Source organism: Mugil cephalus, chromosome 3 (genome assembly GCF_022458985.1).
Source record: "Mugil cephalus isolate CIBA_MC_2020 chromosome 3, CIBA_Mcephalus_1.1, whole genome shotgun sequence".
Taxonomy (NCBI): Eukaryota; Metazoa; Chordata; class Actinopteri; order Mugiliformes; family Mugilidae; genus Mugil; species Mugil cephalus.
The window spans coordinates 23,652,197-23,678,402 of record NC_061772.1 but is presented as its reverse complement, the minus strand read 5'-3'; the positions used below and the strand labels follow the sequence as shown (position 1 = coordinate 23,678,402).

At 40.5% G+C, this 26,206-nt stretch overlaps 2 protein-coding genes across 5 annotated transcripts in view; one reads left to right on the top strand and one right to left on the bottom strand.

Annotated features, from left to right (window-relative positions):
- Positions 1–20,740, bottom strand: part of scml2 (Scm polycomb group protein like 2) — a 30,523-nt gene extending 9,783 nt beyond the window's left edge. For 2 of the 4 annotated variants that reach the window (XM_047580166.1, XM_047580168.1), the window contains exons 1-7: positions 20,651–20,740; positions 15,251–15,315; positions 14,889–14,957; positions 14,038–14,108; positions 13,454–13,688; positions 12,049–12,137; positions 11,200–11,443 (exon numbers count right to left, since the gene is read on the bottom strand). In XM_047580166.1, coding sequence (XP_047436122.1) covers positions 11,200–11,443; positions 12,049–12,137; positions 13,454–13,688; positions 14,038–14,108; positions 14,889–14,957; positions 15,251–15,272 — 730 coding nt within the window. In that variant the 5' untranslated portion in view covers positions 15,273–15,315; positions 20,651–20,740. Of the gene's footprint in view, positions 1–11,199; positions 11,444–12,048; positions 12,138–13,453; positions 13,689–14,037; positions 14,109–14,803; positions 14,958–15,250; positions 15,316–17,896; positions 18,106–20,650 lie in introns of those variants that run through there. The other 2 variants (XM_047580167.1, XM_047580169.1) reach the window with 2 other exon arrangements.
- Positions 20,741–22,495: 1,755 nt separating this feature from the next.
- Positions 22,496–26,206, top strand: part of cdkl5 (cyclin-dependent kinase-like 5) — a 40,109-nt gene continuing 36,398 nt past the window's right edge. Inside the window, 2 exon segments of the mRNA XM_047580170.1 lie at positions 22,496–23,114; positions 25,245–25,592. Coding sequence (XP_047436126.1) covers positions 25,556–25,592 — 37 coding nt within the window. The 5' untranslated portion in view covers positions 22,496–23,114; positions 25,245–25,555.

Genomic DNA, 26,206 nt, shown 5'->3' with positions numbered 1-26,206 from the left:
CATTATGACCACGTAAACATAGACCATTGGAAACTGGGAAGCTTGGAAGCTTTTGGACCTAGCATTCATGTCACTTAGAAATGCACCAAACAACTAGACCAGAACCAGGCACCCCAGCCCCATATCAATGTCACTCCTTGATGGCAGCAGTCATCTCCAGCAGGATGCAGCCTGACACAGACACACACAAAAACAGTTTAGGAACAACACAAAAAAACATGAAAAACGACACAAGGTGTTGACCTGGCCTCCAAATTTGCAAGAAAACTGATAAAAAACCAAACTGGTAAAGTATCTATGGTATGATCCACAGAGCCCCCTCTCCCAACCCTCCCTCAAACCATAGGACCCAAAGACCACCCCACTAACAACATTGTGTCTCCAGACACCACAGGACACTTTCAGAAGGACCATGTCCATTCTCTGATGAGTCACAGCTATTTTAGAGGCACAAGACAGACCTACATAATATTAGGAAGGTGGTCATAATGTTATGTCTGACCAGTGTACCTAAATTGTATTTTTTGTGTGACTTTCAGGGACCAATAAAAAGTTGCATCTCAATTCTGCTACTAAACTGTAGCCTGACACGTCCTTGTGGCCTACGGGTTTTACTAATCTAACTTTGTTTCCTAACTACAGAAATAAATACTGCTCAAAACATATTTCTTGACTGACATTATATAAACCGGAGATTGTGTCCAACTTTGAAGTCCTTATTAGCGTAGGTGTTAAAAGCAAGAAAGAAAGAAAGAAAGCGACAACAAAGAAAGAGGAGAGGAAACAGCCATTGTTATGGAGAAAAACGACAGTTTCACCTCCACCAACCTGTTCTATCATTAGCTTAAGCATGACACTGTGATATGATCACACAATTATCACAGTGAATGTGTGAATGAAAGAGGGGGGAAGTGAAAAAAAAGATAAGCATCTCCTATTTCAATAGCAACGGTGAAAGCCGGGGTCCTGCGAGTGCATGTGGAAACTCTCAAGGGGCCAACGCTTTCATTAGACTGTTCTTGACTGAAGCAATATGGAGCGCCTATGGAAGGTCTGCAGTATTCTCCGAGGGGGCAGCCACAGCGTCCTGGAAGCTGCTTAATTGGGAACTGAGTGAAAGTGGGCGTAGAACAGAGCAGTGTCTTGTTTCAGGCGGCGAGGGCTCGTTCGGAAGCTCACACCGAGATCAGTGACACAAAGCGCCCTCGCAGGGCGACAGCGGCGCCGACCCGGACGCACAGTGGAGCGCTCATTCAGTCCAGCACAGAAGCCATAAACCCCACAAAGAATTTGTTTGCAGGGCACCAGTCAGTATCAGCGGGTTTTAATTCACCGTAGGGAATCTGAGTGTTCGGGTGAGGTTGGGGGTCTTCTCTGATCTTTCCCTCATGAAAAAAAAATGTTCTAATCCATTCGCATTTAACTCCATGTGACAGCACATAATGTTTCCACACTGGTGATTAACGTCATATTCCACCATGTACAGGTTTATCGCGTCACATTTGCGTTAGGGAAAAAAAAAAGAGACTGAGACATCTTCTAAACCACATCCTCCAAAGAAAATCCGCTTGTGAATGGCTTTTACTAAACGCCGCCAGGTTCTGCGTGTTCCCGCTCTACAGTGAGGCCGCGCGAAGTTTGCAAGTGAGTTAAACTTCAAACACATTTGGGCAAACAAAGCCGAGGCTCTCCTCCCGTAATTTGAAACCACGCGGATCTGAAGAGCGTTTCGCTGCAAACCTAATGACCGAGCCGAAAGAGAAACAAACCAGGTGAGTTTGGCTTAATGTTCAACAGAATCCTGTTGATAGCGGTGCTGCAACTGATTTCACATTATCAGGATTTATTTTTCTGCATTTTGCTTTTTTAATGAATTGCACATTTTTGCTTGTACTGTTTTATTTTATTTGACTTGTTTTTTACTTAATTTTTTTTTTTTTATTATCATTTTTGACCAAGCAATTTCCCTTCTGGATAAATAAAGTCTAAATCTAATTATTTATTTCAGTTCTGTATGCAAATATTTAGTAACTAATTTCTATATGCATTGGCTTTGAGGTTTTGAATAAATATGCTAAAATATGCAAACACACTCCCCAAATAAAATATTCTAAATCTGCTTCATTTCCGTAAACTACAAAAAAAAAAAAGAAAGATAATTAAGTCCTCGCCAATGAACAACAAATAAAGTCAGAGCGGGACATGATTAGCATGTATACAGTGCAACCAAGCAGAGACATATGGTACTGATCACGACTATATAATTTCAACCCGACCCAATGACCTGTGTAAGCCACAGCCTGAGGAAACGAGTGCATGTGTGTGTGTTCGAGAACAGCAGCATTAAGGAGGAGTGTGTCTGCTGTCTGGGGCGTGGGGGAGGGTCTCCACAGAGTTACCCCTCATCTAATTACCACACACACACACACACACACACACACACACACACACACACACACACACACACGCGCGCACACACACACACGTGCACAACACCAGCATGAAGAGCACCCTCAATGCAAATAGTTCATTCACCAACTACCGCGAGCAACATGCTGTTCTTTTGAGTGAATTTACAGCAGTATGAAACTCACTAGCCTCAGGTGTGACTGTGAGTGGCAAAACGAAGAGGAAGTAACTTAAATAGCTGCAGGCGGCGTGTTTTTTAAACACAACAATGTTCTCCTGCAAAGACTCGTCCGGCTCCAAAGCGCACATGAAAACAAAAAGAATAAAATCTCTTTGAACGGATTGTGGAAAAAGAAGGTAGTCTACTACTACTAAAAAAAAAAAAAAAAAAGCACTCGTTATTCGCTAATCCTTTCCTGAGCCTCGTACAAATGAATTCCCAACACAAACACGCACAAAAAAAAAACATGATTAAAAACACACGGAGCTCTAAAACTTAATTAACGCACAACTACACAGTTAAATCTCAGACTGAGGCATTTTGCTTCTTGGAGGTCACTGGTCTTTTGCGGCGGATTAAAATCAATGCCATTCAAAAAAGTCTTCACGCCAAACAAAGGAAACTGTGTCAAATAACAGCTTTAACCATTTAAACCCAACACAGAGGCTGCTGCTGCTGCTGCTGCTGCTGCGCTCGTGAATCAACTTTTCACGTTTCTATGCCTCACAGCAACAACACAAAAGGAAAGAAGCAGCTTTCCAGTTAATAACCTCGGCTTTTCAGAGCCCGGGTTACAAGAAACACATGTATCAACCAGCGAGAAGATTTAAGGCAGCACTTTGTGATTTGAGCAAATCACGATCGTGTCCAGACTGATTTAAGTTTCACGTGAAAATGTTGCCCCCCGAGACGTAATCGTCCGGTTCAGCTAATCACCAACACTTTTTCCATCATAAAGGAAATTCAGGCAGAATAAAGCTTTAAGCTAAGTTTCCCCTTTCTTTTCTGCAAAAGAACAAAGAGAAACAACTTGGTCAACAAAGCAACAAACTCACCAGGAAATCCCCACTGAAAAAGCAGAAGTTCAGTGCTACAGTTGTGGCTTCAGTCGTAGTAGCACTAGTAGAAAATAGCGTAGGCAGCAGCAGTAGTGGTAGTGGTAGTAGTTGTAATGTTTGTAATACCCTCGGTACAGCTGCTTCCTGGTTCTATCTTTGAAACAACTCTATTCTTTCTGGCCGTTGTCTGTCTGCTTCTATTTTTACCTCTTCTTAACTTTATCTAATCTCCTCCTCTGCGCTTCATTGTCTGCTTTTCTGCGTCTCTATCAGCGGCTCTCGCAGTTTTTTTTTTTTTTTTTTTTTTTTTGCTCCGTTTGTGCGTGTCTCTCCTCAGTCCCCGGCAGTAGCCCACAACAAAGCCCACGCTGCTGCTTCTGCTTCTGCTGCTTGTGGGCTGAAGCCGCTGCAAAGCCTCCCTCCCAATGAATGAGCAGGAGGAAGGGAGGGGAGGGGAGGAGGGGTCAGATTTGCATAGTGGGGATTTGTGGAGGGGAGAAAGACTGGGTGGGGAGCGGAGGAGGGAGTTGAGCCCTTTATTAATGTTATCTGGAGGCCATATCGACAGTCTACATCAGTCACCTGCTTCTAAGCAAACCTCTGGGGGGCACCGGGGGGAGACGAAGGGGAGCGGGGGGAGAGGGTTAACGGTGGGGCTCGGGGAGCGGATGGGGGAAGGGAAAAAGGAGCGGGAGGAGGCTGGAGGGGGGGGGGGGGGTAAAAGGTTAAACTGGATCAGAAGAGTCCTGATTGAAACGGGTGAAATGGGGGCGAACTCCTGGAGTTGGCGCACACACACATATGGAAGCTTCCACTCAGCGTACGGTCGCACTCTCACGACCCAGAAAGGAGCCCCCCCCACACCCACACCCACACCCCCACCCATCCACCCTCCTCTCAGCGTAACCCTAGCCTATTCAGGCATTCCCCCGATGAAAGATGGCCAGGTCCAGCATCAGGAAGCAGTGGCATGGTCGGATATCGCCCTGGCTCTGGAAACAATGTGGAGCTGAGCGGTCAGAGGAAGCCGGCGCGAGGGGAAAACAGACCCCTCAAACGAGACGTCTTAACGTGCCTCTAAAAGTCCAAACAGGAGTGACAAACGGTGCAAATTAGAGAAAGATAAAAAACGCCTCTTGCATAATTTTCTGCAACTTGGTGTGTGTTAAAAAGATAGGGCATAATCATGCATGTATAAGCATGATTATTTGATACTATGGGATGCAATAAAGTTACAAAAGGCAGCAATATATTTATGCAAATGTTAAGATTTCTTTGTATTTTTAATACTAATATATCAGTTAAAAGTCACACTAAGAACTTATCTACTTTATTCCTATTTAATGTAGCTGTGACTTCATGTATACATATATAAAAGGTTCTTTTTGTGCAAAGAAATCTGCATTATCTTGACCCAAAATAACAAAGACGACTACGAGTGTCTGCTAACACTGAGGAATGTTTTATCCTTGCTGTTCCCAAACCACTGTTCTTCACTGAAATCAACAAACTAGCACGTGTCACATCAAAAATGCACGAGGACGAAGCCTTACCGCACCGAAAAGGAAAATAATAATTACACCTAATCCTAGCGTCTTCCTTTCGCTTCTTTCAGAAATATGTGGCAGCAGGGTCACAACAGGACAATGTTGATGAAAGCTAATTAGAATTTTTAAACATGGTCGTAATTACAGAGTCTCTCGCTCCCCTTTTCTCATGTGTGCGGCTAATTATCAGCTCATTAACACCTCCTTTTCATTCTTCGTCAGCCTGGTCAGGTTAAATCTCTCTGCACACACAGGACCTGGTAGCTGGATTAACAAAAACAGACAGGGACTGTGGCTTGGATGAAGTGCATCTGTTGCATCGCGGCGTGTAGGTCGGGACTATGTTGAGCATGACTCATTCACAACAAATCCTGGGGAATTCAAAGCTTACTTTTAAAACAACCAAGATGTCTGACAAATCTGTTCACTCCGGCAGAAAATGTTTACCTCCTATATGAGTCCAACAGGTCATTTTTCTGGGGTTCCCGCTGCCGATGTGGCTTTTTAATGAGTTCTTCTGTAAACTCATCAGTCAGGCTCAATATATTTGTCTTTACTGCTGCATATTTCCAGCGGAGCCATTACTCTCATTTGGTGCGATTTTTTACGTAAAAGTCGTAGTTTTAGTCTCATAATGACTTAATAGATGTTCACACAATTAAGAAGGTTGTGTGATTACAGAGTCGTCCGTGTGAGGATTAAACCAACATCATTTAAAAACATAGCGCAATTTACAATAAATCTGGGTTTGAATAAATTCTGTTACGTGTTGCCTGGTGTGAGGTAGACATAATTGTTTGGTTCTAAGTCCCCTTCATGAGACACTCACAAAAAAAAGCACAATCTTTCCCTCTGAAATACAGCGCAATCAATGAAGAAAGTACCATTAAAGTAAAATACCTCAGTAAAGCACAATTACCTCAGGCCTGTATTTAAGTAAAGTGCTTCATACTTAGTTTCCGTTATAAAGGAAGACTTTTTTTTGAGAAATGACTTGCTAATAGAGAAAAAACACCCCACCAAAATTACGAAATTTAAGTCTTTGTCTCTTTTTGAGATAGTGCGCTGCAAAACTCATGAATCAAATAAATACGGAAAACAAGATGCGCAAATTACAAGGCCATTACCAGGTTGGCTTTGATGGAGTAGTTGCTCTAAACTTCAAGATCATTCATGACCTTTTCATGACTACTTTCCTATCTTCTTTAACCTGTAGAAAGGGCTCTGGTGACCAGAGTGAGGTAAGAATATAAGAATCTAGAAAAGATAGAATAAAGAATACATGTAGTGATATTATAAACGCCATCAATCTGCAAATTAATTATTTTAAAAGACATACTAATAATAAATAAGTATAAGGAATAACGCTGGTTGGGACATTCAAATTTCAGCTAATTTTCAACAGTTGTAAACTGTTTCAGTCATGGTTCAAAGTGAAGCAGGAAGTAGAGAGAAAATTTAACTACTAAAGAAGACACAGCGCTGACTAACGCTTTTTTTTGAGAAAAAATGAGAATGAAAAAAAAATGTTGCACACAGACTACGTTTATTACGTAGCCTTTTGCGCTGCTATTGACACTACAGACATTTAAACATTTAAATATGTTTAAATGTGAATACATATATACAAACTGTAATTTTCCCTGTTTATTCATTTCATCTTGATAACATTTAATTCTTTTTTTTTTTTTTTTCCAGATTTCCACATCAGCAGGCAGCGCAAACATGGGGCCATGCAAACCTGTTTTACTACTAGTGTGAGATTATTCTACAATATTTACTCATCATCACAGTAAAACAGTCCATCCTTAGTCAATCTATTGCATTAATTCCTCTCTCAACCAGTGGAAAATGTTGTGAACTCGTGATTATGCATGAAAAAAAAATACAGTGATACCATCAGAATTTTGAAAAATACAGTGATTACATACATTACTGATCATACTGCCCAGCCTTAGTGTAAATATTGTAGGCTACATGCCCTGCAGTACTTTAAATGAGCCTTTAGTATCCTGCCAGCTGGACATCGGACATCTGAAGCAGTAATGATGTCTCTCTGGTCTATGAACACATGAACACTGAATGGAGGCTGTAAACTTCCCTGCATCAGTGCACGAGGACTGAGAACAGACTCTGACAGACATGTAACTGCTGTCATCCATCAGCTACGAGGAGAAAATCCAAACAAACACGCACACACCTCTCATTAATCAAGGCTGCCGGCCTGGCTTATTTAAAGCCACATGCTTCCTGACCAGTGTGCACCAGACACAGGGTAAAGGGGAGGAAGTTGCTAAATGGCAGCTGATGAAATGCAACAGCAAACATGGTGATTATTGATATTTATTACACCTGCTAAACTTGATCAAAACCTCAATTTCAGAGTCAACACACTCACTCCAGAGCAATTTGTCAAAGGGATTTTGATGGATGGCAAATGTCTAAACATCTGCCAATGAAACTAAACAGCTAAACCTTGAACATCAAGCTCTGACATTAAAGCAAATCACACGGTGACGCACTCCTGTAAACATTAGGCGTAATTACCATTTAATTGCTTCCTGATTGATAATTAATAGCTCACGAACGCTTTCATACTTTTATAATACCGGATCAATCAAAGCTCTTATTTCTAAAGATACACACCCGGAATGTCTGTGCAAGGTTCAGGGGTCTCACATTGGGCCTGCGGAAAAACCAAGCCTACATAAAAACACACAGAAGGAAGCAGCGTGTGTTCAGTCATAATATGAGCATCCGAATATCTCACAGAACGTCCCAGTTTACCAGAAAGGCAACGAGAGAAGAGCCTCCTTAAAAATATTTGCATGTAAGACGAAACAACTGCAAGAGGTCAACAAAAAGTAGTAAACTGCATCTGTGCCATTTGTGACGATGGAAGCAGGTGTCAGCAGAATTTACACCTCGGCAAAAAAGAGTTTGCATCCTTACCAGATTAAATAAAGACCTTAAAAGAAAAAACACACTTTTCCTGTTTTCCTAGTTTTGCTAAAGTTAACTCAAACTCAAAACAGTTTCCCCACGTGTTAAGACGATATGAAAAGGAAAAACTATAACTGAATTACATGTTTTAGAAAATGGGTCTATAGCTTGTTATGAATTATTCTCAAGGTGTAGATAATTAATTATGGATGCATTATTAATGTGAAAAAGTTTAAAGGGCTTCACAAGGCCTTAAAAAAAGAAAATATACTTATATGTCTATTTCTACTCCCTATTTATATAGCAATATTTAGAATGAGATGGCTATTGTTGGTGGTATTTGTCCTTTTATAATTATTTTTCCACAAACATTTGCATTTATAGGTCACAGCCTAAATATTTAATTTAAAGAAAAACCCATTCGGATGAATAATATATGAGGCAGGTCATATTGAAATTAGATGAAGAAAAAACACAAAACGCCTCAGACGATCATGAGCTGGGACGCGTTCTGTGTAGGCAAAAAGAAACTAAACATGACTCTGAGTTAAAAAAGAAAGAAAGAAAGAAAATCAATAATTACTATTTTTCTCTAACGTTGCTTCGTCCTCTCTTCGGAAGAGCAAAGTGAAGTCGAGACCAGCTGGAATTACTGCACATTAAAATACCAGCCTCTGGTTATGTGGAGCAGCGGTAATATATGATAAAAAAAGGTCAGAAACTAGAATGTGTTCAAGTCGTCTCTGCAGACTTCAGTGTGGGGGTCAGAAGCGTGGGTCACAACCCCAGAAAACAAAGCCAGCCAAGTCAACACGAAACAAGAAAAGAAAGAAAGAAAGAAAAAAAAAACACCCACTGATAAAAGTCTGCATGATGTTTTTTTTTTTTTTTTTTTTTACTGCTTTACACTATGGCACTTTAAAATTTTCACCACAGGTAAATACTCTTTGGTTAACCTTATGAGTGTGATGGCTCATTTTATTTAAAACCACTTCAAAAGATCCAAAAAATGAAAGACTTGACGGTTTGCACTCCTTGATTGTAATTTTACGTTTTGCCTCACATCACTCAGTGCGTTTACATGAACAGCTAAATGGAGCTACGCTCGAAAATGGACTTTCTGAATGAGTTCCTTGTCCCAGTTTACATGCAACGGAGAAAATCAATAACTAATGGGAACCTGTCCTCCTCCTCCACACTAGGTGGCGATATGTGTCTTTTCAGTAGGTTAATATATCCTCCTTTCCAGTGGACCTATTACGTCGCATAATAAACAAGAGTTTTTCATGCGGCAGACCGACATTTCAACAGATGAATAAAAGTTCAGCTTTTGTAATCTCGTACGTAATGTGCCCACTACTTGTGGTGCAGAAAAGATGGTGCTATCCCTCAGGAGGTTGTTCTACTGGCTCTGTTTACCTTCTTCTTCTGCGACCAGCTTTTTTGTTCCTGGGTCACACACCAGCGCAGCAGATGTGGGGCACGCACACACGAGTTGTCTAGTTAAAGTCCAATTAAACGTATACATACTGGAAATCAATTTCCAATCACATTATCTTGGTGTCTTAACTGAATAAGGAGAACTCTGATTTTAGTCGGAGTAACGTGTTTACATGCACTTAAATTGTCCAGTTAAAGTCTGATTAAACATATACATGCCAGAGAAAATCAATTTCCAATCACATTATCCGGGTGTTTTAATTGTATAAGGAGAACTCTGGTTTTAGTCCAATTGATGTGTTTACATGCACTTAAGTTGTCCAGTTAAAGTCTAATTAAGGCAATAATTTGTTTTATTCATGTGCGTGACTGGTCGATTGATGGGAAAAAACAAAAATAGTTGTTATTTTAAAGATTAAAATATACATATGCAAAGGAAACTATGAAGCACGTGTTGGGGACTGTGAACTGTCACCTAGTGGTTTGAAGAAGTGATTTTAGACGGTAACGTCACTGGTTCGAGTTTCCTCTACATCCCTGGTGAAGACGCCTTGAGCAAGCTCCTAACCTCAAACCCTCTCCTTGGACACAGTACTCTTTGTGTTCACATTCATTTACTTTCAAGTGTCAAACACTGTCATGTCATATTTATTTTATGCCACAAGCTTCTGTTGGTGTATATCTGTATTACGTTATGTTAGGTTATGTAGATGTGGCTTTTAATCAGTCTGTTGTTCTACTAAACAAACATTTATGAGCAGGTTGTACAGGATATGCTAATCCTAAGTGTCTGAGACGTGCTGATGCACAGCACAAACTAGGACTCCAGACACAACGGGGCCTTCTTATGCTTCCTGTTTTCATTTAGTAAACTTCTTCTTTGGCGTTTCTTGTCCTTTTTTACTTCCTGTCTGTGCTTTCCTACCAATTGTAAGATTCGTTTCTCCTTGTGTTGAGTTTTTTCACTGGTTACACCCATGTCTCGTTTTAACCCCTCAGCCACAACATTATGAACACTGACAGCGGAAGTAAATAACATCTTGTGACATTGTGGGAAACGTGTGGACCTGGCATTCTTGTGGATGTTACTTAGACATGGACCACCCAGGTAGACCAGACCAGACACCCACAGCCCACAGCCATGACACTCCTTGATGGCAGCAAGGTGTTGACCTGGTCTCCAGATTCACGAAATCCTATTTTGGGATTTGTGTTTTAGATTTTACCTGCCTACCCAGCACATATTTTGTAAGTTTTCATCAAGTTCTTTTTGTTTCCTGCTCCTACAACTCCTTGTGTCCTGCATTTGGGTCCTATCTCAGCGCACCTACACAATATTAACACTATATTTTCAGTGGTTCAGCTCTGAGCTACATAACACAGAAAGTGTCAAGGATGACTAAAGAGAAGTGAAAGCACAGAACAATTGTCTTTTCATTCATTGTTTCACTCACAACTGTGTGTCTGTCACCACAACTCAAAATAAAGTCTTCAATGGTGAAGCCAACTGCAGAATTTACACTCTGCTGCTCTCTAGTGGTCAAGATTCACACAACATCTCTACAATATCAGAGGAGTGGAATGAATTAGGAGTATCGGATCAAAATTTGTACATCAGAAGCTGGTTAGACACTTCACTTTATACATGTTGCACAGACACTACAATAAATCTAAATTGTATTTGTTCGAAAAGAAACCATTATCTTCCATTAAATTGCCTTAACTTGTTATATCTTAAATCCCCTCTGTCTATTCTACAAACTTTACATGACAAGAAAACATGAATCAAAGCAGCACTTACAGAAGTTTCCGGGCGGCTGTAAGCTGTGTTTGGTGAGGGTGCACCAGCCAACGGGGAAGATGTCCCTGGAGTCGAAGGGGCACCAGTAGTCGAAGGCGCCTCGCCAGCCGTCAAACATGACAAAAATCTCCTGACCTCTGACCTCTCCCACTGTGGCAGGACAAATCAAGTAAGGGTTCTTCCTGTCCACCGCCTCCAGCTTCATGCCAGCCTGGAAGTAGTTCTTCGCAGGGCTTGCTGGTTCCTAATGACACAAATAGATAAATACTAAGCATTCACATTTTTTTCTGCATCACAGCCAAATAAATACAGCTGTAGAAGGGAAAGGTCAACCATATACCTGTGGCATGAAGTTGCAAGAGGATGTTTTATAGTTTGGCTGAAATCTTAAATCTCTTAAATCAAGAGTTGATTTAAGAGATTTAAGATTTTTCTGATTGTGCTGCCTTAAACACTGTAGATCTTTACTTGAGTTGTTTCTTATCAAGGTATGAACATGCAATGTGCGTGGCTCCCCCTTGTGGTTGAGTTAGTTATTGCAACAATCACAGAAAAACAACTTGACACAGTCTCTGTATTCATCAACCACAAAGAATTCTCGGTTTTTATGCCTTGCAAATCTAATCTCATGTAATAATGTGATCATTTAAGGAGCAGTTAATGTTTTTTGTCTAATTTATTCTTCAGAGAAAAAGTAAAATCTCTTCTCAATGATTTTAAGAACTGTTGAGGAATTTAAAATCTACATATGCAGACATTAGATATGTAGAAGAAGAAGAAGCTAGCTGGTTTCGCTCAATACTTTTGTGTGATGTGATTTATTTATTTTTTTTCCAAAGTTGTGATTACCTTCTTAAAAGCAGAGGCGGGGGCCATCTCTGCACCGCTGAGCGTCCGCAGGAGAAACATGGGCCATGAAGAGGCGTTCATCCTGAACCCTGTATATACACGGTGAAACTATTTCAATGTTGAATCACTCAGGACAGTGATGTAAACCAGTTAGCAGGATTTCTTTATGATTTGTTTCCCTGATGCCACCAAATCTGATGTAAAATTCATATACAAACAGGCCTGTTTACTGTTTATTGATTACTCCTTTAAAAAGTAACTTAGTTACTTTACTGATAACTAGATTTTACACTCGATTCTTACATGTTTTTATCAAGAATGCGGCATTTCCTTTACAACATACTGCCCGACTAACTTTTTCAACTCTCCCAAACTTACAGGTTTTGCTGCAAAGTCTTGACTTTGAGACTTTTAAGTGTTTTTTTTTCTACCCAGGGAGGCGAATCTTTGACCCTTCGGCCTCCAAGCTGCACCACTAACCACTACTATAGTGGTTGTATTTCCAGCTCGAAAACGCTCATCTCTCTCCTCCCTCTTTATACGTGTGTGTTGCTGCATGGTGTTATTTCCACATGCTGAAAACGTGACTTTGTCACTCCCCAAGATGCAAGAAGAAAGCCAAAATATAAAATGGGAAAAATCGTAACGCACAGTAACTTTAAGTAACTTTAAAGTGATTACAGGTTTGGAAATAGTAACGTGTTACTGGCATCAAGGATTGTGGCACATCACTCAAAGAAAAACAGGATTACAAATAATAATATAATAATATGATGGCAACAGTGACTCAGTTCCATTTAGCGCTTCAGTTTTAGGGTTCTGGTTTGTACGTACTGGATCACTGTCATCGTGCCATAATCTACTGAGACTGCACTAATAACCCCACATTCAATTCATACAATAAACTTTCCTGTACATTTTCAACTGGTGACAGTTGTTTGAGTTTCTCTCCTTTTATCAACCACCTTCGTGGAAAGGTCGCCAATATTTATCAGCTAGCTGGTTTGTGTACAACACAAAGAGACCACTGAGACACCTTGTTGATACAATGAAAACTTTTGGTCATGTGGATGTTACTTAGACATGTACCACCCACCTAGACCAGACCAGACCAGACACCCCCACCCCATAGCAATGACACTCATAGCAAAACAGCACAAGGTGTTGACCTGGCCTCCAAATTCACTAGATCCAACTCTGATCAAGTATCTGCAGGATGATCCACACAGGCCCCCCTCCTCTCAACCCACTAACAACCTCCTGTTGCCAGACACCACAGGACACCCTCAAGAAGGCCCGTGTCCACTCTCTGGTGATTAATTTCGCAAACAAAAACTGAGCAGAAAAGTGAAATGCAAACACATAAATATCCAAATGCTGCATGTAACTGTTTAAAGCCACTCACCCAGCGGTGGCTGCAGCATGTCCCCGTTCCTCTCGCAGGTTCCTATCGGCTGGATGTCCGACGAGTCGACCAGCCGCCAGAAGTCGTTGGTGTTGTCGCTGCCGTCCAGGCGCAGGCGTAGGCGAGTACCCATCATGCCCATCACCGTGGCGATGCACACCGAGTTAGAGTTGCGAGGATCCCGCGCCTCAAGCTTCATGCCTGCCTTGAAGTCATTGGAGGGGGGCACCCTGGACTGTGGAGGGACAGAAAGGGACTCAGTCCGTGTTCATGTTAAATAACTATATGAAGTCTTCAAAGTTATAATGAAAGAATAATACGTGTAGCATAGCAAGTATTCTGCATTTTTGTTGTTGGTTAAGGATTGCACAGAAAACATCAAAACCTATGATGAATCACACAAATCATGGAAATGACAGTCACAAATTCATTTAAATATCTACACAGATTCACAGCACCGGATTATTTTACTTTACATACAATACGCACCCACAGCCAAACACAAAGGAACAAGCTGACAAACGTGGAGGGAAATTAATGATAGGGGACCAGGAAAATGAAAATGCATCTTAACGATCGGATACCTGTTTGAAGCACGTAGGCGATGCTGCGATGGAGGAGGTTTCTCTCAGATATTCTTCCCAGCTGAATGGTTCTGGCAACAAAAACGGAAGCAAACTGAGATGCTAATTGTTACACAGCACAAATCAAAAGATGCAATTACTACTTCATTTCAGGAAATACTCTACCTTTCGCAACACTTAAGCTTATCTAACGAAGCCATTGTCAGTGAGAGGCTCCAGTCTTCAGGAACTGAAGAAGCTACTCAGATGAGCGATCAATGTTATTGACTTCTCCTGTCAGTGGTCATAATGTAATGCCTGATTGGTGTATGAGTGCTTTTGTTAGCCTATACCCAAACACTTAGGTTACTGATCAGTGTTAACGCAAGGACTGATACCAAATGGACAGAATCAAAAAAGGCTATAAACTAGTAGTGGGGAAAAATATTGATATGGCCATATATATCGGGATATTTTTTCTTCTGATACAATATCGATTTTGAATGTCTTAATATCAGAAAAAATAAACCTCCACTTTTTATGTACAAGTGCAATAAATTGGAAATGGATCATTTGGATTAATATTATTTTTTGACTCAACTTGTCCAATGAATTATCACTGTCATCTGATGTACATATATGCAAGTTGTATTTTAAGCTGCATTTAAAATTTGTCAGTGCAGAATATTGCAATATATCACAATATCATAATATCGCAATAATGTAGTGTATCGTGACTCGAGTATCGTGATACGTATCGTATCGTGAAGTCCTTGCCAATACCCACCCCTACTATTAACTCAAAACCCTTTCACAAACAGACTGTTTGTGAAAGGATCGACAGCAGAGAGGACCAGATCTGAACAACCAACCATTGGATTTGTCGAGAGCAGAGCCCGCTGTGATGCTGCTCCGTCTCTCCTTCTTCTCCTCTTTCTGATCTGAAATCAAAACCGTGATTGAACCGCTCATCAGAAATGGAGAGCCTCTGGTAGAAACACTTTAATTACTATGGGAATGAAGACACGTAATAATGGTTCTGAGAAAAGGAAAATAAATCCTGTTCATACTAAACAACAAAAGAATTCCAATTTAGCAGCGGTGAAATATCAGTGAGCGGTTTGATATTTTTCTGATGTGTCTTGAGATCAAACTGGTGTTGAAGCCTGTTGGTACGTCTGAGAATAAGTTGTGGACAGGACAAACTGAAGGACAGTGGACATGTGGGTCCTACCTCTGTGTGGTGTTCGGCCCATGATGACCGTCCCGCTGGACCGTTGGAGTCAGACAGGCAGTTACCTAAACAGACACAGTCCATAAATAACATTCAAAGTTAACCAAATGTGATGGTTTGACGCTTGTAAATATCACACAAATTAGAACCAAATTAGCTTTGGATAATTGAACTATAAATGAAAAACTCTTTGACACATATCCACCTCAGTTACAGTTCAAGAAAAAATAAAAAAATAGATTTTTTTGTTACACATAAATAAATGATCTATTTAACAACAGACATGTTGGCAGAATTGTGGGAATAGAAACAAATTACACACACATTCTTCAGGAATGTTATGAACATTTTGGGATCATATATATCTGCAGTCTGTAACTAAGGATATTTTGGGCTATACGATAACTAAGGAATGCAGCGGCCTAGATCTAGGACATATAAATTATTACGTTAAGATATTACTGATTGTGAGCAAGAAGGCAATGACAAGAAAACAGTATGACAGATTTGTACTATGGAGAAAATGACCCATCAGCTGAAGGTGAGAGGAAATGTCTGTGTTAGGAAAAAATTTAAGAAGTTATTTGGACATAGTGTATATTTAGTTATTTAGTGTATATTTAGTTCTGTTTCATTTGTACATATACAAATGTATTTTTATTTTTTATTCATTTATTATCATTATTATTATTATTATTATTAGTAGTAGTAGTAGTAGTGGTGGTAGTGGTATTAAAAGCAACAATTTAATTTAATTTAGTTTTTTCTTACATATTTTTTTTTTCTTTTTAATGGTCTTTTTGTGCAGCTGAGCTAATGTAACCAAACAATTTCCCTTGTGGATCAATTTAGTCAGTCTAAGTTTAAATTGAGTGGAAGATGTTTAATTGACCTACTAACATACAGTTTAATCTCCAAGATACTGGATTCGCTCACATTCTTCTACTACAGTGGACTGAGAACGATGGACGTTCATGTTTACTTTAGTTTTTTTGTGCTTCACATTTTTTTACTTAATATGGATACTTTGGATTTGTTCATATTCATGAAAAATAAATACCTTTTAGTGCCTTTATTTGAAAGTCCCGAGGCAAAAGAGAGGCGACGAAATGCAACAAAGGGCTCAAAATAAACCTGCTACACTGGGGTGAGGACTATAATAGCCTCAGTTGATGGAGGCTGCTACATCATGAATTGTGCACACTTCGCAGCTAATCTGGGACTAGTCTGGTTCATGTCCCTAAGTAGAAGGCTGCATTCAGGTTTTGTGCATCACAAACTCCCAGAAAACTTGATATTTCCTCCTCTCACTTCTCTAATTTTTTTCTCTTGTTTACTTGATCTTTTTTTATGTACTTTGTTGTATCGATATGGCACTATATCACAATATTTTTTTCTTCAGATACAATATTAATCTTGAATGTCTTAATAACAATTTTAAAAGAAAAAGTTTTTGGCTGATCGTGAACAACTTCCGAACCTCCACCACCACCTTTTATACACAAGGGAAATAAATTGGAAATGGATCATTTGGATTAATATTGTTTTTTGAAACAGTTTGTCCAATGAATTATCACATATAGATGTACACATATACAACGTGTATTTTAAGTTGCATTTAAATTTTTTCAGTGAACTATGTAGAATATTGAAATATACCCCAATATCATAATATCGCAATAATGTATCGTATCGTGACTCAAGTACCGTGATATGTATCGTATCGTGAAGTCCTTGCCAATACCCACGCCTACCTTGTTCTGTGTCCCTTTTAACAGTATGTTTTTATTTTATGTCTTGACATATTTAATGACCACGAACAAGCGATGATTTTGTCCAACTAAACAAGAACTGTCTGAGCCGTAGGTATTGCCAGGCAACTGTTAAAAACACAACAAGCTGCTACACTGTGTCACAAACTGCCTCGTTCTTTCATTATCTCAAACCCTCACGCATTAGTAATTTTATCTTGAGCCTGTCCCCACATAACACCATCTTCCTGCAGCACACATTACGCAACCAAATGTGTATTAATCCACGGCTGAAAATAGTCCCCGACAAACACACGATTGAGTGCTGTTTTGTGAAGCCTGCAGTGTGCAGAAAACGACTTGCTATATATATCTGTGACACATTAGCTCTGCGGCGAGCTTGTGACAGAGCACTACAGACACATTAGGAGAGCGCTGAGAGGGGGGCTAACACACTGTGGTCTCTCTATGGGATTTGTTTGGAGCAGGAAAAAAAACTAAATGATATCACAGTCAAATGTTTGACTGCTTCAGGCCACGTTTTGTAACATCGCAAAGAGCTATCAAGATTTTTCAGATTACTATAACATCTTATCTGGGACTCACAGCTTGGCTACAAATAGATTCAACTTTGCACATAAAAGATAAAACATTTTTAAAAAAGCCTCTAATCCTATTATTTTTGCATAATAAATATTTATCTTAATGTATTTAACACCTTTCCAACAATCAGTGAAACTAATCAAATGAATGGTTAGCATCAGTACTGTAGTGTGTTGTTATTCAAGGCCAAATGGACTTTTCTGGCCCAAATGTTTCAGCTAGCACTTTTGCTACTTCACTAATGTTTACTCCTGACTTGCTGTAACAGTTATTAACAGAATTAGATGGTTACCACACTGTTTAGGATGAAAAACCAGGCCCAAAAATCCTGATCAGGTTTCCAAAATTTTCAGCGCATCCTCGCCTCCTGCAAAGTCCGTACATAGTGACAGCTCAAAGTGGCACAGAAAAACAATCCACAGCAACGCAAAGGCGAAATATTCCAAAGTAAATCCAGGAATGAGAAGTTAAAATCTCTGCAGAGGCACAGTGTCCTCCCTCCACGCGATCCAAAGCCTTAGCATCTGCAATGTATTGTGCCCGTCCCTCCCTCTGAAGAACCTTCTGTCTCTGCAATGAATCCCATTGAGTTAGAAGAAGCCATAAACATTCCAAGCTGCCATAAAAAGCCATTAAGACGTGTGGATGTGGGACGTCTGCTGGCCGACATGAAAAGGATTCCTGCTCTGCTGCTAGCTCAGCTCCAGACTGGTTTTCCATGTTTGCGCTGCTCTCTCCGATCAAGAGGGTCAGACAAAAGTGCCCCGCAGACCAGGAAGCACTTAATTTTTACAACCTCCATTTCCACTAAGGCGACCACTGATGTGGGATTAGAGTAATGTTCGCAAACCTGAACAATGAGAGGACCAGTCAAAAATGGACCTGGTTGCTTTAAAAGCTGTAACTCTCACTGACAGGAGAAGCAGTAATTAGTAGGAGTATAAACTTCACTCAACTTTAATTCAACTTTACGTAAAATTTCAAGCAACAACTCATATATTTTTTGGCGGCATTATGTTACGTTTTTTTGAGAACGGACGCTCACACAGATGCTGCATTGCTTTAGTAGAATCATAAATTCAACTCAGAGGTACACAAAAATATGTCAATCAAATCTTCTGTCAAATCCTTAATCTAATAAATGATCTGAGTCTGTAAAATGTCAGAAATTTGGGGAAAGTATTCAGAGATAAATGTGAGGCAAATCCATGCAATTAAGAATCTAAAACCAGAACGTTTGGTGTTTAACTGATGAAAACTTAAAAAAAATGAAAGCTGATTGTAATATTCTTGCCGACTGATATTCTGTCACCAAATATTTAACAAGTTTTAGCACTAAGAGATATTTTTATGATATTAATTTTGCACTTTTTGCTATTTGGACTCTTGGTTAGATGCCTAACTGCACTACAATGAAAATGAAGTTGAATCTAATCTAATCTAGTCTAATCTAATTCAGTGTTGACACACTTTATCAGAATTAACACCCACCAGACACAGTAATATCATTTTAGTGGATATGTCTGCACATCTAAAACTGTTAAAATGAGCAGAAAGAAAAACCTGACTTCCTCAGTGGTCACTAAATTATTTTTGAGCTTTTCTTACTAAAAAATAAAGTTTAATTCTGGAGCAGAGACGTGAGACAGCCACTAAAAACGCACTGCAAAATAAAAGCTGTTGATTGTTTTCTGACTTCTTCTATCAGTTTCATACTGGAGTTAAAACTAAAAATCATTTTCCTTACATTAATTGATTGGGTGAATAAATGTGAGAGTAAGCTGCAAAACGTTCTGCCCGACCAGCAAATTGTAAACCTCAAAGGTATTCAGATGGTTTCACATAAGACAAAGAGAAGCAGCAAATGAATGTCTGGACAATTACCGCATTAAGATAATCATCCAGTCTTAATTTACTTAGGACGGTTAATTAAGACAATTAATGGTGGACAGATTGTTGGACACGGCTGAGAACGTTAAGTTGTGTTTTTATTTCACTTCCTCGCTTGAAAAATAAGTGGCAAAAGATAAATCGACTATCACAATGAGGACTATATAAAACAGGAAACTCAACTGTCACATTTGATGAACGAGAAGCTGCAGTTACTTTAAATCTTAGCCTTATGAATAAATTATAATCTCGATTGTCAACAGAGGAGCATCAGGCTTGCAAATCGTTCAGACTTTTTCAAAGGTTGGCAGAGATTTTATGTGTGAGTGGAAACAAATCCCCCTGATATCATTTGAGGAAAGCGAGATGAGTTTTGACAATCAGGGCTCAGAAGCATCTCCTGGGCCTGGCCTGCGTGGTGCTGTCTCCCTCTGTCAGGCAAGGAGAGGAGGGTGGGGTGGGAGGGTCACGTTACTGCTGCTGAGAGGGTGTGTGAGCCGCTGCAGGGCGTCAACTTAAAGATATCCGTCCATATCCAGCAACTTTTTCAACATTTTTTCATGCAAACTGTTCTCACAGCACACCTGACGCTGGAGACGAGCCACGTCAAAGCTCCGAGTGGAAAATCAAAGCAGCCTGTTTGATAGCTGCGCTACAGCCTTTAACGTTTGCAGGCAGGGAGATCAGAGGCTGGATGAGAGGAAATAAAACGTGAAGAAAAGTCTGTGACGCATTTTCATTTGGGTTATGGTCACATTTAGTGGGCGGGACTCATTACGCACGGGCTAAACGCACTGCTAGCGTTACATTTGTATCCCCGTGGTAGTACGAGGCTGCAGGATTGCACTTAAAATAAATTAATTAATTAAAAAAAAAAAAACGTCCCGTTGCGTCGCAGTCTAACCTGCTCGGCAAAGAAAAGGCAAGGGGGGAATCTGCAAGGGTTCAATGTAGCTGATGTGAGCAACCAAGCCTCCCCGCCTCCCCTCCTCAAGTCCGTCTGCACAGAATACAGTATAAACACGATCTGCTATCTATCGCAGCGTGGACGGAAAGCAGGAAAGCTTTCGATCGCAGCCCGGAAAAACAAACAGAAAGACAGAGAGCCGTCATTTCGCAGCGCACCATAGTAGAAAATGAGACATGAGCCACGTACCGAGCGTCTGAGCAGGGTATTTTGATGAGAGATTCCTCACTTTCTATCGGATGCAAGCCGCCATATTCGCTGCAGCTCCGCGCATGTCCACCACGCAGTGCTCTAATTCATATTTTTCCACTGGAGGTTAGAAGGGGGGGAAAAAAAGAGGTAATAGAGGAGGGGAATCGTTAATTAGTCGTTTTATTAACACATGCCGGTTAATGTTGGGGGTGGATAATAAACGCCAGGTCACGTGGAAACGAATTATGCGTTTTAATTTGCAAAGATGAGGGTTAGATTTCTGCTCGTGGCGAGGAAAATTATGGTGAATGAACAATAAATTAAACAAATCCGCATGTTTCAGGGACATTTGTTGGATTATTGCCAGGATAATTGTTAAATAATGATGAAAAGTAACGAAATCCTGTTTTTATCCTTGTAAATCGAGCCTGCTACTAACAGAGTGTACAAAATCCTGCTAAAAAAGTCTATTATAATTAAATTAGAATGACTGATGTTACTATTAACGTGCTCTTGTTTACATGTCGCTTCCATTCTGCTGCACAGTTTATATGTATGTAAATGAATTTTAGAGAATTTACAACAAATGAGTTGTCTTTTTTATTGGCTAACCTGTAATGTTTCTGTGCATATTTCCCATGCTTTATAATGGTATTTTTTATTTTGTTTATTTTCAAGCTTATTTTCATCAGTGAGCATGACCCTGTCAAATAAACAATGAATAAATAAAATAATACCCATTGGAACCAGCCAAGTTAATTTCATTCAATGTCGAGATCATTGTTTGTTTGTGAGTAACATTTTAAACCGTGAAGAATCCAGTATTCTCATATGTTTTTGAGTGAAAGGTTAAGTATAATGCAATGTACATTATGTACTCAAGTAAAATATAAGCACCTCAAATGTGTCCAGTGTTTGAGTAAATGTATTTATCTTCTCAACATAACCAGTATCTGCTGATATTAGAAAAAATATAGAAATAAAAGAAATATTGTCACTCGAATATCCGTCCAACTTCATATAGCATTGAAATGAAGAGGCGTTTTCTGTAGTGAAACTATTTATTTACAATTATTTCTTCCAAATCTCAAACTCTAGATGATTGATTGATGACAATTGATTTTTGACCATATACTTCACTCATAAGCACAACTCTGCTCTGTTACCTGACTGTAGAGTTAACCATAACATGTCACATCTTATCTCAGTTCAGCCAAGATACATCTCAACATAAATTAAATTAATTTCTTATACTTCTCTTCCATTACTTCTAGGCCTACAACGTGACAGCTATGGACACTTCATATAATTTTAGAATTTAAATCCACATATTGTCAACTTATCTAACAGCAAAAAGTAAATATTGTTTTGGTGCTACAGTTACAACCCATAAAATAACAATTGCATTGGTATAACTTCACTGCACTGAAATAGTTATTTAAAATTTAAACACTATGTCTTTTTGCATTATGATGCATTGGTTGGTATATTTTTCATTACTTTTTTTTTTTTTTTTTTTTTTTTTTACATAAATAACCATCCACCTCCCCCAGTACATGCAGATTTCTTGACAGTAAAGCTGCTCTAAATCACACCTGCCTGGAAAAATAAATAAATAATATTGTAATAATGACTGATTTCGTTGTGTTGTCTGCTAAGTTAGAGTGAGCACAGTGACCTAAAAGGATGGAGTGGAGGTCAAATGCAGACCACATGGCTTCGGGGAGAAGGCGGTGGTGCAGTGTTTAATGCAAAAACCCCACAACACCTGCTTATTACGAAACAGGTCGACGCAGTGTCTGTGAATCCCGTGAATTCACACTGATTTCGCCAATTAGTGCAGTCATGGAGGGGAGGTGTAGGTGAGAGAGAGAGAGAGAGAGAGAGAGAGAGAGAGAGCTGCAGGAAGATTTTTTTATTTTTTTTTTAATCGGTGACACAACATGGGTTGACCAAAGGGGGGGAATGCAACAACACCATCGCGATCTGACTGTTTAGAATCACCTTGCTGTGTGAAGGTGCTCACCATCGAGCAGCTCTGAGCCGGATTCCATTTGTGAAGTTTTATTTATCTCACAGTGGATGTGAAGCCACTGCTGGAACGCGCAGACGTCCGCGTTTCTATTGGCTGTTTGCAGCGTCGCTCAGAGGAATGACGGATTTTGCTGCTATAACCAGCTGATGCTGAGACTTTGAGCACGGAGCCTCCGAAGAACTGTTGACGGTACACTGACACCCTGTCATCGGCGTTGTGCCTGCGGATTCGGTCTCCTCCTCATCCAAAGACTGAGTGAGTAGGATATTTGATCGTGTCACGACGCACAGGCCCGGGTTTTCCCCCCACCGTCGCTCCACATGATGTGTATTCGTCTTCCCACATCATCATTTTCATGGGCATGATGCTCCGTGCTTCACAGATTGAGCTTTCTCACCTCGCGCAGGCGACACATCACATCTACAGGTAAATTTTGGTTTTGGTTTGATGGTGGACGCTCAGCGACGGCTTTCGCCCGCATCTTTCATGTTTTTCGCCTGTGTGATATTGTGTCCTAACCGTGGGTTTGTGGTTGTGCAACACTGTCGTGAACATGGTCCGTGAACTACATTATAATGTATGCACTGGCTGCTGTGTAGGCTGAGAAACGCGTGGACAGCGATGGAATGGTGGTGCGCTCCGCAACGCAGCGACTAGAGAGACGCAGTTTCGGTGCAGAGAGAGCAACATTACTATCCCTTCTCTCTCTCCCTCCCTCTCACCTCATCTCAAACACACTTACTCCCGTGCACGCGGACGCACGAGCCTGCCTATTAAATCCACAGTCCTAAACTCACTAACCCCCGTGGTTTTCTCACCAACAGGCGTTTAATGTTTCCGTCTATTCCATCACTGTTTTCATAATGTTTTTCAATTTGGTTGCAAAGAGAGGCAGCTGCTTATCAGTAAAAGCCCACTCTGTGCTGTTCCCATTATAGGAACACGTTTCCTTGAGTGTGAGCTAATGCATCCTATGCTCTGGCTGCAGGTGTATTTTGGGTATATTTGTCTATTAAGATGCAGTATAGTTCTCATCATCTCATAGTTCCCAGTGGACGCACTATACCCTTGAATGACTAGCCATGGATGGCCTCAGCATACACCTTAGCTCTTCCCCTGGAAAGACTTAGCTTTGTGGAGCGTACACTGCATAGGAAAACGCCCACACAGGCACATGAGCCAAATCAACATTAAAGTGTTTTTGCACTGCTGAATAAATCAAGTGTTATACAAATGAAGTTGGACTGATACCGCGAGAGGCTTAGGTGGTTCCATGCCAAAAGCGTTCACGTAACAAAGGAGGCATTTAATAATCAGTTTTGGATGAGCAACAGACGGACCTCTAAGCCTTCAGTTATCTTCGTTATGAGCCTTTTTTCTCCCACTATCCCTGAAACAATACGCAAACATAATTGAGTGTAAATGTAGAATGCTGTTTTAGGAACTGGAAAAGTTGGAAATGTAAAAGTTAAATGTTGTCCCGCATTTCGAAAAGTTTACATCTGGACTGTGGCTTCAGCAGAGATGTGTAGGCAGGTACTTATGCAGTGGGCACATGAAAAGCTGACCATGTTCTAATGTTAAATCACAAGGTAAAAAAAAGTATTGGGCAATCTTATGATCCCCAAAGTTACTACAAAATCATCCTGAAGCTCACACACATATGAGTAAGATACTTCATCTTCCAGTAATTCTCAGCCTGCATGCTAGCATGCTGTGATTGAGCAAACTTCTTAAATCTAACATGCTAACATGCTGATGCTAAGCAGTTGTAACGTCCACAATACTCCGATATAGTTGTGTAACACTTGTTGGCTAGAAGACTCAGAAAGTACAGCTGGAGATGACTGGATCCACTACTTTCACCGGTGTTTGATCATGAGGTTGCAAATCAGAAATCTGATCTAACGAAGCGCAGAGCGGATCATTTACGTTATGGCTAATGGCATTAGAGGAGAAGTCAGACCAGGACATACCATGCATCAGTGTCGGACCATCTTGTAGATTTCAAGATGTTTTACTGGGTAAGAGAAATCTCTGACTTTCAGATAGTGGGTATAGTCTGGAGGATTACAAGCTCCAACAAAGCAAGCTCCAGCAAATTTACCAGTTCTGTTGAAGCACTTAAATAAATATCTAAAAACATCAGTGAAACTGTGCCACTGGAGGAGCTGGAGTTTTCTTCCTCTGGGGAACTTCAGGGGTCATCATCTAGTTTTTGTTGACATATTTTAGCTCAGGATAAAAATGGTGGAGACTGACACTAAACTACAAAGTTAGGCCGGTGCAGAGCAGCTGTAGCTTTCTGCTAGTCATTATTTGTTGATTCCAGATTGTCACCCCAGCAGGATACTCTAGGTTGAATGTGTGGCTGATTGGAAGAGAAGGGATAAAGTGCGTTTGGAAGTCATGCCTTTCTGTGCAGCTACATGTCCCAGTTAGTCATCTTCTGTGTCCAAAATACCACCTGCATGCAAGGAATGATGGGAGATTGGACCTCGGAGTGGCTGTTTGACAGCGCGTTTAACGCTTCTATTTTTGTCTCTGGTCTTCCAGGTGCACCCGTGTGGAGACAGGCACCAAGACACGGAATAAAGAGACGACTGAAAAATAAAAACAGATACACTAAAGAAACTGACATTACCAAAAAAAAAAAAAAAAGAAAGGTGTGGAAGAGAGCCGGCGAGTGAGGCGTAGAGGAGCTGTCGCGGAAGAGGAGTGAAGATGGGGCGCGGCCAGACGTTCGCCATGTATCTCCTGGAGTCTGCAGTTCACTCTGTCAGCCGCCGGTCGAGGCGGGAGTCTCCTCACTAAAACCCGAGCAGCTCATTTCACCTGCTGGAGGAGCCCCCACCCTCGGTGATGTGATGAATAAGTTTGAAGTCCTTGGCATTGTGGGAGAAGGTGGGTGGTTTTAAACAGCTGATTTTACTGCATGTTTGTAAAAACTCAGGGACAGCGGTTCTCCTGGGGACATGGGTCTCCAAGGACGCCAAGGTCACAGCCAGTGGACTGAATTCAAGGGAGCTTGGCTTAGCTGAACCCTCCTCCTGGCTGTAGTCAGCTCATACACTGTATGTCCTACATCCCTCCTCCTGAGGAGCTTAGCATTTAGGCTACAGAGAAAGATTTTTTTTAAAAAAAATAGGTTTTTGAGTCAGAGAAAATACGGCAGGGAGAAGATCAATACAAGAAAAACAGAGGCATTTGTTCGCCACGTATTTTAAATTAGTTGTCAGGGCCTTTATTTATCCTAAGTGCAGAGAAAATAAGTCCTTTATATGATTAGCCAGCTTCCTTAAACCTTATCACATTTTTGTGAGAAGCCTCGTTGCTTCCTGTTTTTGCTCCAGTTTTAATTTGCTCTTGATGCAACCTCACAACAACCTCCACTTTTACCCGTTGTCTCGATAACAGAATCCCACTGTCGCACCACTCCGCTGCTACGAGTGTCTCGTCTCCAACGGATACTGTTTTTATACCCTAATTATTTTCAGTTCTTATATTGTGTTTTCTCA